General features: G+C 39.2%; 1 protein-coding gene across 3 annotated transcripts in view; it reads left to right on the forward strand.

Annotated features, from left to right (window-relative positions):
- The window catches only part of Wtap (WT1 associated protein), a 31,196-nt gene extending 18,896 nt beyond the window's left edge, over nt 1–12,300 (forward strand). For all 3 annotated transcript variants that reach the window (XM_059272831.1, XM_059272829.1, XM_059272830.1), the window contains exons 6-8: nt 2,877–3,055; nt 9,307–9,461; nt 11,061–12,300. In XM_059272831.1, the coding sequence (XP_059128814.1) occupies nt 2,877–3,055; nt 9,307–9,461; nt 11,061–11,644 (918 nt within the window). In that variant the 3' untranslated portion in view covers nt 11,645–12,300. The remainder of the gene's footprint in view (nt 1–2,876; nt 3,056–9,306; nt 9,462–11,060) is intronic.
- Nucleotides 12,301–12,696: the final 396 nt, after the last annotated feature.

Consider the following 12,696-nt stretch of genomic DNA (forward strand, 5'->3'; position numbering starts at 1 on the left):
TATTGAAGGTTGAAATGGAAGGAAGATTGGAGTGATTTAAGCAGGTGGCAATTTCAAATAAAAGTATGAGACTAAGATTATGTCTGTAGGGTTAAGGACCTGAGTTCAATCCCCTGGAACCATGTGAAGTATTGTACATGGGGAGGTGTGCTTGTAATCCCAGCCTTGAGGAGGCCTAGCCAGCGGAGCAAGACAGATCCTGGGGCTTCCTGGACATTATCAGTAAGTGTCAGGCCAGTGAGATACTTTGCCCCTAAAAACAAAATGGATGTTTTGTGGAGGAAAATTATCAGGGGTTTACACCCAGGCTAACACTCAGGGTTGTTCTCTGGCCTACACAGAAGCACACATGACTCCATCTTCAGTGAGATTTCAGTGTGAAAGTCAGGACAGCAAGCAGCCGTTAGTTCTCTCCTTCCACCACGTGAAAGGGTCTTGGGGATTGAACTCAGGTCGGCAGACTTGGTAGCCAGTGCCTTCACCCACTGAGCCCTCTCACTGGCCCTTACTATTCTTGATTAGATTTTGTTGATTTAGTGTGGTCTGAATGCACACAGTCCATGACACACAACACACGTGGAAGTCAGGACAGTTGGTGGGAGTTGGTTCTCCATATCATTCGGATCCTGGGAATTAAACTCAGGTTAAACTGTCTGTGACTTTCCTCGTGTTCTATTCCCTCGCAAAGGCAATTGATTCTAGCCGTACTTGCCTCCTTTACATTTCTTTAGTAGCTGGCATTACCTTGAATTAAGAGGCATATTTTTTGTTTAAAATGAATTACTTTAAATTTTTTTCATAAGAGCTGGGCTAGATGGCCCGGTGTTAAAGTGCTTTCTTGCTGCTTATGCAGAGGACTGAAGTTCTCTTTCAGGATCCACAGCTATTATATAACTCCAGCTCTAGGATCTGATGGCTTCTGAGAGCATACTCGGGTGTGTGCTCATACTAACATAGGTAGAAAAATAAAATAAATCCCTTAAGTTAGAGCAAGTTTGATGGGCTCATAGCTTTAATCCCTGCTCTGTAGAGTATGGGCTTCTAAATTCCAGGCCAGCCAGGGCTACGTAGTTAAACTTTATCTCAACAGAAAAACATAGTATCTTCATAAATTAAACATCATTCCTTTCTATTTGTGTGCAGGGAACTCACAATTAAATTCAGTCTCAAGTTAATCAGTGTATTTGTGCCTTCTACTAAATTTATGGTGGGAAATTTCAACTTTCATCCTATTTAAACCTGAGGGTACAGTTGGGCAAAGATGCTCTACCACGCCCAGTGGCCTGATTCCACCCCCAGCACCCACGTGGTGAAAGGAAGGGCCTGCAAGCCTGCTTCTGAGCACACCACTTGCCATACAAACACAAAGTAATTCATGTTTTAAAATTTAAAACCAAATGTGAGTGCAGCACAAGACTCTGGGTCCAGTTGTACTTTGGATATGAAGGAAATGAGGTTATTTTAATTCATAATTTAGAAAATGTGCTTTTAGAGTGCTAGTAAATAGCACAACTGAAGTTGAAATTGAAAGTTTCATATGTAAGAAAGAAGGTTCTAGTACCAAAAAGTTTTCCACTGGGAGTCAAGAAGTATGAATGCTGGGGTTGGGGATTTACCCTGGGTTTGGTCCTCAGCTCCAGGGACAACAACAACAAAGAAGCATGAATGCTGGGATTATACTCACATCCGGCTTGCTCAAGCTAATTCAGTTATGTACAGCATTGCTTTCCTATGTTTCATACATGGAAGAGAAAATAGGAATGTATTTCTGCTTAAGCTGCTATAGAATTTTACTTCTATAATGCCATAATGTCACTACTCTGTATTTAAACTTAAAAGTGCAAATTGTAATACATTGTAATCTTGTATCAGGGAGTTTTATGTAGAATAGTTGGCTTAGGCAGAAGTTGTTCAGGACAAGTAAGCTAAGACCTCACCAGTTCTTCTGTAATAGAATTTAAACTTTGCTTCTTTCTAGTAGTTGTCAGTGTCCTTAAAATTAAAACATTGTTGCTTGTTTTTGTTTATTTTGAGACTAGGTCTCACTATATAGCCCTGGCTGGCCCAGACCTCACTGCATAGATCAGACTATCTGCCTCCCAAGTACGGGATTAAAGGCATGTACTACAATGCTGAGCTTGTATTGTTTTGTTGACTGGCTGGTTTAGGTTTGGGTTTAAGATACTGTTTTTAATAATGCGTGCGTGCGTGCGTGCGTGCGTGCGTGCGTGTCTGCAGGAAGTATTGGATCTCTCCTGGGCTGGACTCAATAGGCACTTTGGGGGCTGCCCAGTGTGGGTGCCAAGAGCTTGAACTCTCTGCCTTTGCCTCTGTAAGAGCAGTTCATACTCTTAACTGCTGAGCATGATACAGCCCTGGTTTTGTTCTAATACTGTTTTGGTTGCAAAGTAAGATGTAATCTCATCTTAATTGCCTTAAACACTTGTTTTTTAATTTTTACACTTGCCCCTTTCTTTTTTCCCCCTTTTGTGGTTCTAGGAACCAAAACCTAAGGCCTTGTGCATATAAGGCAAGTGATCTACTGCTAGGCTACTTAAAACCCTCCACTCTCCTTCCTAAGTGCTAGAGTAGGCATGGGCCACCATACTCGGTTTTAATTGGTACTTTTTCTAGGGTTTGTTGTTGTTATGGTCTGAAATGGTGTGTATTTGTACTGGAGATTGGACTCAAGGGCCTTGCTTTACATGCTCTTGTCTGTTATAGAACTACACCCTTACCCTTAGGGAGACTTTTGGTAACAAAGGGGTTACACACCTAACAAGTAGGCTGACCACTGTCAAGTTAATAAAAGGGAATTTCCCCATCTTAAGAATTTCTCCTGATTTGGTAGTAATTGTTTCTTTTGCTTTGCACAGACTCAAATCCAGTACCTCAAGCAAGTCCAGCAGCCGAGTGTTGCCCAACTGCGATCAACAATGGTAGACCCAGCGATCAACTTGTTTTTCCTAAAAATGAAAGGTGAACTGGAACAGACTAAAGACAAACTGGAACAAGCCCAAAATGAACTGAGTGCCTGGAAGTTTACGCCTGATAGGTAAACAAATCATACTCCCCAGTCAAGACTTCCCTGACAGTCCCACCTCGAGAAAGCTGTGGTGGGACAGCCAAGTACTCGTTTCCACACCAAGACTCAGACTTTTTTTGAGCCAAAAAAGCCACATTCTTATACTGTCCAGCTTGTAATGGTTAATGTAAAACTTACCAGATGAACCTTGTGTTTCAGCTTTTCTCTTCCCCTTCCCCTTGCTTCAGAGGCCTGATGGCGTCGGACTATTCCGAAGAAGAGGCCACCTCCGAAAAATTCCCCTTCTAGAACATGTAGACACTTGAGAAATGTTTCTGTTTGAAGAAAATAGAGGGGAAAACAGAAGTCTTAAGTCTGTGGCACACTGTGTCTTCAGACAGTTTGGAGGTTTTAAATCATGAATTGAACATGTAAAATTCCAGTAAAATGTAAAAGTGGAATATGCATCGCTCTTAACCTTGAGCATAGTGACTTAGAGACACTGTACATCAGTTATGCCAATAAGACTGTGGACTTCATGATCGTTGAACTACTGGGTCAAAACTCCAATGAGGAGAATTTTGCCTTTAAAGGGTTTACATGCTAAGAACCAACTTCTAATAAGCTGTGAGACAATCAAGTCATAACTACCAGTACAGGTAGTGCATATATTTATCCATTAGCTCTGAGCTCTCTATTACATAATGGAGCCTTTTAAATCTATGTGGTTTCTATCAATGGTTTGTTCTTTGAATGGTCGTGGAAACTGTAGATAACCTTAACGGAGGACTGTACAAACGTGAAGGTGTGGTCTCACACTTCAGGTTTCAAGTGTTTGAAGCATTCTGAGTATGCATTTCACAACTAGATTGTATAAGGTATTAGCCGTGAAGAGACTCCCGTTACTCAGTAAACCCTCATCTCACTCAGCAGGCACATGTTGAACAGCATTGTCGTTGGTGTTAAATGGGGGAATGTGTTCCTTCATTGTACTTGGGCCTTTTGTATCGAATTCTTGATATTAAATTAAATGTGCCTTGAAATAGTTGGGTTTTTTTTTTTTTAATTCAAGGAATACTCTGATAATTTTGTTGTACTCTTTAATATTTTACTTTGAGGGGGGGCTGTGGAGAGCAGATCAACACTTTGGAAAAATTATTCTGTGCTCTTCAAAGTGAAGGAAAAGGCTGTCTCGTTTAAAAGACTTTATTCCAGGTGGTATAAAAGACAAGGAGACTTGGCATTTGGCCCCAGGATATTGCAGTAGACCATAATATGGGACAGTCTCACAAGGTTCCTGCCAGAAGATTGGGGAAATAATGTGTTGGAACCCTGGGCTGGCCCAAGTGAGACTTGGTGTGAATTGGAAAAAGGTATAGTGATCATTCTAGCAGACTCACTTGCTCATTTAGATAAACGAGGCATTATATTCTTCATGCTTCCATCCAAGCCTGGAGGTGAATTTTTTTTCGTCTATAAGTCACCAGTTTGAATTTTCGCTTGGTGATAATGGAGTCTGAGATGAGTAGAAGATAAATGTTCCAGCTTGTCCCAACGTTTAAGTGCAGTTTTAACAAGGGTGACTTAAGTTCTCTTAATCGTTCAAATCAATTGTAAGTATCTTATATGTTTGCTTTAGGGAACTGATTGTGGGGCAGGGGTGGGTTGGAGGAGTGATTTGTATGACTTTACAGGAACAAGTCTGCTTCTAAAATTGTCACTGGGGTTTAGAGGGTAAGTAACCAATCTGTTTAAAAGTAGTTTACTGTGACCAAATTGGATCTTTTGTACTTATTTTATGCATTTTCAGATCACAATAGAAAAAGCCCTGAGTATATTTTTAATAGGTTAAGTAGTAATCTGTAAAATGTGTTACTAACATGTGTTCACACTTAGCCAGTCTTTCTTTGCTACTTGGGTACAGTAACTTCGAGGCCTGTGGGCCTGCTTCCTTGTTGTAACTTCTCTCTTCATAAGACAATGCCTGCTCGGTGTACAATTGAAACACTAGAGGAAGGAGAGACGGAAAGTGTCACTCCTGGGCCTGTGTCAGCCTGGCCCATTCTGCTCCGCAGGACCAGTTACTGCTGTCAAATAGCTTGGGTATCATCAAGATAATATGTGCATATGCAATGATTTTATGTATATTGGTTTTAAAGAAATGTAATCATACCGTACGAGCATATACTTCAAAGCGTTATTTTTTTTTCCTCCATTTTTATCTCTTGGGTATGTTTAAGTATATCTAAATTACTACCTTTTGAATGGTTACTTGGTATTTCTTTTTATTAGTTAATCTTATTTTAACAACCCATAAATGGGGTTTTATTATAAAATTAAATCATAAGCCAGAATAAATCAAGTATTAAAAATACATTGTTAATTTGAAAATAAGTAGTAATTAATCAGTAATCAGTGTGGAATGATTCAGGTGATTGGATTTTGGGTTTTCTTGTATGTGTATATGGTATTTCCCCTCTGTTTCAGTTCCAATTTTGAGGGATAAAGATTTTAGCTGGGTGTGGTGGCTCATGCCTTCAATCCCAGCATTGGAGAGGTTGATGCAGGAGAATGGGGAATTCAGGGAGTACATTCATATATTCTGTCTCAAAAAGTGAACAAAAGAACTAATGAGAGATGGACTGTGATTCTCTCTGTAATACTGTTTGTTTTAAACTATTTCATTTGACAAGACATTCATCAGAGTGTTTAGGAATATATTGGTATCTTCAGTTTACACTTAGTCATTTAGGCAATTATATGTACATCTCCACAGAATAACCTGGCTTCCTTCCCTTGATAATGAAAACAATATATGATGTCCCTTCTTTTTTGTAAGTCTGTAAGTATTTCCTGTTAAGATCTTTGGGAGTTTTTTTTTTTGTTGTTGTTTTTTGGTTTGGTTTGGTTTTTTGAAATAGGGTTTCTCTGTGCAGTTTTGGTGCCTGTCCTGGAGCTGCTCGCTCTGTAGATCAGGATGGCCTCGAACTCACAGAGATCCGCCTGGCTCTGCCTCCCAAGTGCTGGGATTAAAGGCGTGCACCACCATTGCCAGAGACTTTTTTTTTTTTTTAAGCATTATAGAGATGGCCCAGTGGTTAAGAACACTGGCTTCTCTTCCAGAGGAACCAGGTTCAGTTTCCACCTCCTGCATGGAAGCTCACAGTCGTCTAATACTGCAGTTCAGAGGATCTAATATCCTTCCCTCACACACAGACTTACATGCAGGCAAAACACCCATACATATGAGAAGACGACAAAAATGTTTTTAAGATGCTAAAGCATTTGTGTTTTTAAAATTTTTTTTTATGTGTGTATGAGTAATTTGTCTGCATTTCTGTCTGTGCACCACATGCATGTGGAGGCCAGAAGAGGGTGTCAGATCCCTTGGAATTGGAATTACAGAAGGTTGGGAGCCACCTTGTATATGATAAGAATCAAACCTGGGTCCTCAGGAAAAGCAGCCAAGTGCTCTTAAATGCTACGCTAACTTTCCAGCTCCCCATTTTAAAAAAATTAGATGAAAGGAGTGATCTCTGCTTTTTTCTTTTCCAAATATTCACTTGTAATTAAGTTCTCTCTTTATTTTGTGGTGCTGAGGATTGAGCCTAGGGCTTTGACCATGCTAGATAAGCACTTTATAATTAAGCTGTGTCCTCAGCCTTTTCTTTGGTAGCGAGTACTAAGGATTGAACCCAAGCCTTAATGCTAAAATCAGAGTACACTCCCAGCCCCACACCATGTATGGAGTGTGTTTATGTGTGTTGTGATCACCACAGACACCAATTTTAATCAGCATAGTTACTAACATAAAATTGAAGCAGTTTTAAGGTGTTTTAGATAAGAATAAGTTTAGAGGTGATTCTTAAGACAGGGTTTCTCCGTATGGCCAACGATGGCCTAGAACTAGCTTCAGCTTACACTAGAACTTCATCAGCTTCCTAATCATTCATCCATGGGGTAGTTAAACTGTGTTAAGCATTTTTAAATATTTTACTATAAAATTTTTTATGTCTATGGGGTCAAGTGACCAATTAATGTATTTTATAATTTTTTTCCCTCTTAATCTTTATTAATTTACAGGAAAGTAGAACTTTCTGGTGGAAAATTTTGATGCATATGATTTGCAAGAAACAGCTGGCTAGATGTGGTGGCACATGTCTTTAATCCAGTACTTGGGAGACAGAAGTGTGCAGATTCTGTGAGTTTGAGGACAGTCAGGTCTCATAGTTCTAGGTTAGCAAGACTGGGTCTCTCTGTGTAGCCCTGGCTGTCCTGTGGAACTTGCTCTGTAGACCATGCTTACCTCGAACTCATAGATCCTCTTGCCTCTGGTGGGATTAAAGGCAGACACCACCATGCCCAGCTAGACCCTATCTCAAAAAAGAGAAAGAAACAAAGTTGTTGTTATATGGGCAGCCAAATAGAAGGAAGAAGGAAATCACTGTCTTACAGTGGTGTCCACATCTGGAGGTTAAACTCTTTTTTTTTTTTTTTTTTTTTGGTTTTTCGAGACAGGGTTTCTCTGTGTAGCTTTGCGCCTTTCCTGGAACTCACTTGGTAGCCCAGGCTGGCCTCGAACTCACAGAGATCCGCCTGGTTCTGCCTCCCGAGTGCTGGGATTAAAGGCGTGCGCCACCACCGCCCGGCTTGGAGGTTAAACTCTTTTTTTTTTTTTTTTTTTTTGTTTGTTTGTTTGTTTTGTTTTTTTTTGTTTTGTTTTAAGATTTATTTATTTATTATGTACACAGAAGGGGCCACATCCCATTACAGATGGTTGTGAGCCACCATGTGGGTGCTGGGAACTGAACTCAGGACCTCTTGAAGAGCAGTCAGTGCTCTTAACCTCTGAGCCATCTCTCCAGCCCCGGAGGTTAAACTCTTGAGGAGTTGATAGGAAGTGGAGGGAATCAGGAGCTACTGTAGCAGTGAAGGGAATGTGTTAAACAAATGGAACTCTTACTGTGTGCGCTCAGAGCTTGTACCTTGGTTCCTTTGAACAACAGTAACCTGTTTTTTAATGTTCCACAAATATCTGTAAGGAATTTTTAACTACAATTTTTTGTTCTTGTTGAACTGTATTACAATAACATAAGCTATAAGTTAAGGAAATCTGCATCATTCCCAGTAACAGAGTTCTCTACAAAGTAATACTGTTGCTAGGGCTCTGGTGTCTGCTAGGATCAGATTGATTCTGTATGTCTGGCAAGTGCAAATCCCATTAGAAATAGGAAGAACAGTACAGTACAGAAGTGTTCTTATCCAATGAGATCATTCCAGACTTAACCCAATGAGAAGAATGTGAAAGTGTCCATATGCACATCTCAAAGTCAGTATCACAATTGTGAATTAAAGCCAAATACCTTTGAAGTTAATACTTTCTGCTGTTATTACTAAGGCTAAAAGCAGTGAAGTTTTATTGGATTGTTACTTGTTTTATTACTCTGTTGGTTCTCTGTATGAGTTGAATAGTGTAGGGCACTATTACTTGAAAATTAAAATGTTCGAAAGTATAATGCTCCTAATCTGACAGATAATTTGAGGTTTGGAAAATAATCCTGGATCTTTGTGACTTGGGAATATACAGTTTTAATCCAGTATTAAAATGCTCATCAGGCATAGTGGCTCATACCTGTAATCCTAGTACTTAAGATGTAGGAGGATTACAATTTCAAGGTCATCCTCTACACATAGCAAAAAAAACCAAATTTATGTCCCAGTTAAGTTAAATAAGAAATTAATGGATTTCTATTTGGCAAGTCTTTTCAAAGCAATATTCTTGTATTGAAGATACTTGTACCAGAGAACTACCTATTAAAAGGAATCCTTTTGTTTATTAGTAAGAATATATTCTCATTCTTTTACAGGTATTTCATGGGTGGTAAAGGGGCATACATTTATAATTGATTCTATACATATTTTTTAAAGAACTTTTGTTTGATAAAGCTTAGTACCTTAGTATTACATTAACAGTATATCCAAGGTATATGTTAAATGGCCTGCTTATACTTCAAATGATAATGTAGCATGCAAACCTTGATACAGTAGAAACAAAAAGTGGCTATGGCTACTTGGCAGTTTTGTTTAAGGTTTATTTTTGCTGCTCTGTTGGTAAATACCGAAGTGCAGAAGATGAACATGTTCCAGAAAAGAAGATGGTAATTACAGGGTGGCATCTGCTGTGACACAGTTATGTTCTGTACATCTGCTGTAATGATTGTGAGCAAAGGCTATAGAGAGCTTTGTCTTCATTTTGTGATGATTGGCTCTTTCCTTTGCAGCCAAACAGGCAAAAAGTTAATGGCGAAGTGTCGAATGCTTATCCAGGAGAACCAAGAGCTTGGAAGGCAGCTGTCCCAGGGCCGTATTGCACAGCTTGAAGCAGAGTTGGCTTTACAGAAGAAATATAGTGAGGAGCTTAAAAGCAGTCAGGATGGTAAGGGGGTTTGTTGTTTAAAGTTTGCTCACCTTTGCACTGGCATTAAAGGCCGCCAGGCTTGTGGTAGATAAGTTTCTGTGCATGTTCTGGCTACATAAAATTGTGCATGCAACACCTACCATTGACTCCTAGAACAAAGCCATTTACTTAAGTTAGAATGTTCCCCAAGGTACTGATAGCACATTGAGAAATTTTTGTGAGTTTTTGTTTGTAATAAAAGGTGTTTTGTTTAATTCTCTTAAATATGAATCTTGGAGACACTTGGCAGTTTTTGTGGTTAAAAAGTAACATAATTATATTTCCTTAAGGTCCTCTTCAATAAAAAGGAGAGTCACTATTTAAATTTGCTGAGACAAACCAAATGTAATTGTTACCATAGTCCTTTTTTTGTTCAAGTATAGCTGTGGGGTTTTTTTTGTTGTTGTTTATTTGTTGTTGTTGGTTTTTTTTTTCCTTGTTTTGTGAAGTAAATTAATAGTAAGAAATAGAGCCCCACTGTGAACATGTAAACTGAGAATCAGTTATTTGATGGTTGGTTGCAAAGAAAGTTGGTAGGTAATACTGTCATTCTTAGCTTTTACTATATGTAAACATGTTAACTGGGAGATGTTATATAGCAACTGAGAGGCTGTTTTTTAAAGCCTTTTTAGAAAGTTAATGGACTTGTATATTTTAGCAATCCCCAGGTATTTCTTAGTTGATTTTGTTCTTGTTTGTGGATCAGACTTCTTTGGGGGATAAAGAACCAACATGTCCTGAGAGCTGGACCAGCTGTAGATTTAATTGAAGGCACTAGCTGAGAGTGAAGAGAAGGAACCCTCCCTCCGGTCAATGCAGATAAGATTTTATAGGCTATTGTCAGTTGTATGAGGCAGGATGGTTGGAATCAATTTTTTTTAATATTTATTTATGTATTTTACGTATGAGTGCTCTACTTGCAAGTATTTCTGTATCACAGAAGAGGGCATCTGATCCTATTATAGGTGAGCAACCATGTGGGTGCTGGGAATTGAACTCAAGACCTCTAGAAGAGCAACCAGTGCTCTTTACCGCTGAGCCATCTCTCCAGCCCAGTTGGAATCAATTTTAACTTAGTTACTTTAATATTTAAAGCCTCCAGCTACCCTCCAAACTCATTCTTAAATGGTGATTAAAGTTCCAGGTAAATTTTTTAGGTATGCTATTTCAGTTTTAGAACAGTATTTATTCTCTTGGTAAGCATTTATTGACTGCTTTGTTGCTGGCACTTAATATTTGAGGGGTTGGAGAAGGAGCTCAGTGGGCATAGAACTTGCTGTGCAAGTATGAGGACCTGAGTTTGGATCCTAGCACCCCAATAAAAAGCTAGGTATGGAGCTAGTGGTGGTCTGTCACTCCTGTGTGGAAGGTGAATTTTGGGGTTTGGTGGTCAGCTCATCTAGCCAAAATGGCAAGCTCCAGGTTCAGGGAGAGGTAGAAAGCTATAGAAGAAAGACACCTTATGTTGACCTCTGGCCTCTCATACACACATGCACAGGTGAGTGCATGTGTATACACATAACAAATGTTTTAAAATATGTTAAGATATTAAAGTAGGTTTGACTCTTCTTTGCACAGAACTGAATGACTTCATCATTCAACTGGATGAAGAGGTAGAGGGTATGCAGAGCACCATTCTAGTTCTTCAGCAACAGTTGAAGGAGACACGACAGCAGTTGGCGCAGTACCAGCAGCAGCAGTCTCAAGCTTCAGCCCCAAGCACCAGCAGGACTACATCTTCTGAACCTGTAGATCAGGCAGAGGCCACAAGCAAAGACTGCAGTCGTCTGGCAAATGGACCAAGTAATGGCAGCTCCTCCCGCCAGCGGACGTCTGGGTCTGGATTTCACAGGGAGGGGAACACAACTGAGGATGACTTTCCTTCTTCTTCAGGGAATGGTAATAAGGCCTCCAACAGCTCAGAGGAGAGAACTGGCAGAGGAGGTAGTAGTTACATAAACCCACTCAGTGCGGGGTATGAAAGTGTAGACTCTCCCACGGGCAGTGAAAACTCTCTCACACATCACTCAAATGACACAGACTCCAGTCATGACCCTCAAGAGGAGAAAGCAGTGAGTGGGAAAGGTAATCGAACTGTGGGTTCCCGCCACATTCAGAATGGCTTGGACTCAAGTGTAAATGTACAGGGTTCAGTTTTGTAATATTTTTCCAGCAAATTTTTATACAGTGTCATTTAATTTGGGAGAGGATACTGTCAAAAATTAATGCATACTTTTGTCACAATTTGCCTTTTTGTGGGTGTGTTTTTTGTTTGGTTCCCTTTTTTGTTTTGTTTTTCTTTTTTATTGCTTCAATACCTCTGCCACTTTGAAAATCGTAACAGTTAATTACTTTGAACGTTGCTAAAAGAACATTTTGTGTAGGGTCAAGTTATTTTTATATGAGTTAATGTGAAGTTGTAAATGGGAATCTATAACGATGATGTCTGTATAAATCTGTGTCTATCTAGAACCTGTGCTGTGTAAGGGCATTCTTCCTCATGCTGTTATATACTTATGCACCATTCAGACTTGTTAGAGTAGATGTGGGTTTATGACTGCCAAGGTTGCCCAGTACAGTAGTTTTTATCACTAAAAAGTTGGACTTGGAGTCCTATAGTAGTTTCAGTGTTAGATAAAAAAGTTTTTCCACCATACATCTGTGCATTCATCTTTAGGCGACTGAATGTTTAAGAAATCTGTGTGCATAGTTACTAAGTTTTTATGAACTGTTGTGTCTTGTTAATGCATATTGCCCTGTGACTCCAGTATATCTCACTTGTACTGACCAAACCTAAATAAAAAAAATTTTATTATGACTATTTGGGTTTTTTTTTTTCTTTTCTTTTGGGTTGTGTATAGCAGTTGCTATTTATTTTCACTGAACTGCTAAATTCCCTCTACCCTGTAACATATACAAAGGTCAGATTAAAACAGTCCATGTATTATGTCTGACTGTGCATACCTAATTTTTAATTTGCACTTTTCTTTTGCAGAATGAAGTAGGAGTTTATGACTGCAGTTCATGGTTTTGCTTTTTTTCCCTTGACAGAAAAATCTCATTTTTAAAATCAAATAATTTTTATGTTTCAGTTCAAGAGCAGTTTATTCTTGATCTGATTTTAGGGAATCGATGTATCTTTAGTCAGGGATGTTTGTTTTAAAGCACTGACCAAGTAATGGTTTTTCCTAAACAGCATGCTTGCATAGATTAT

The sequence above is a fragment of the Peromyscus eremicus genome, chromosome 8b (assembly GCF_949786415.1).
Source record: "Peromyscus eremicus chromosome 8b, PerEre_H2_v1, whole genome shotgun sequence".
Taxonomy (NCBI): Eukaryota; Metazoa; Chordata; class Mammalia; order Rodentia; family Cricetidae; genus Peromyscus; species Peromyscus eremicus.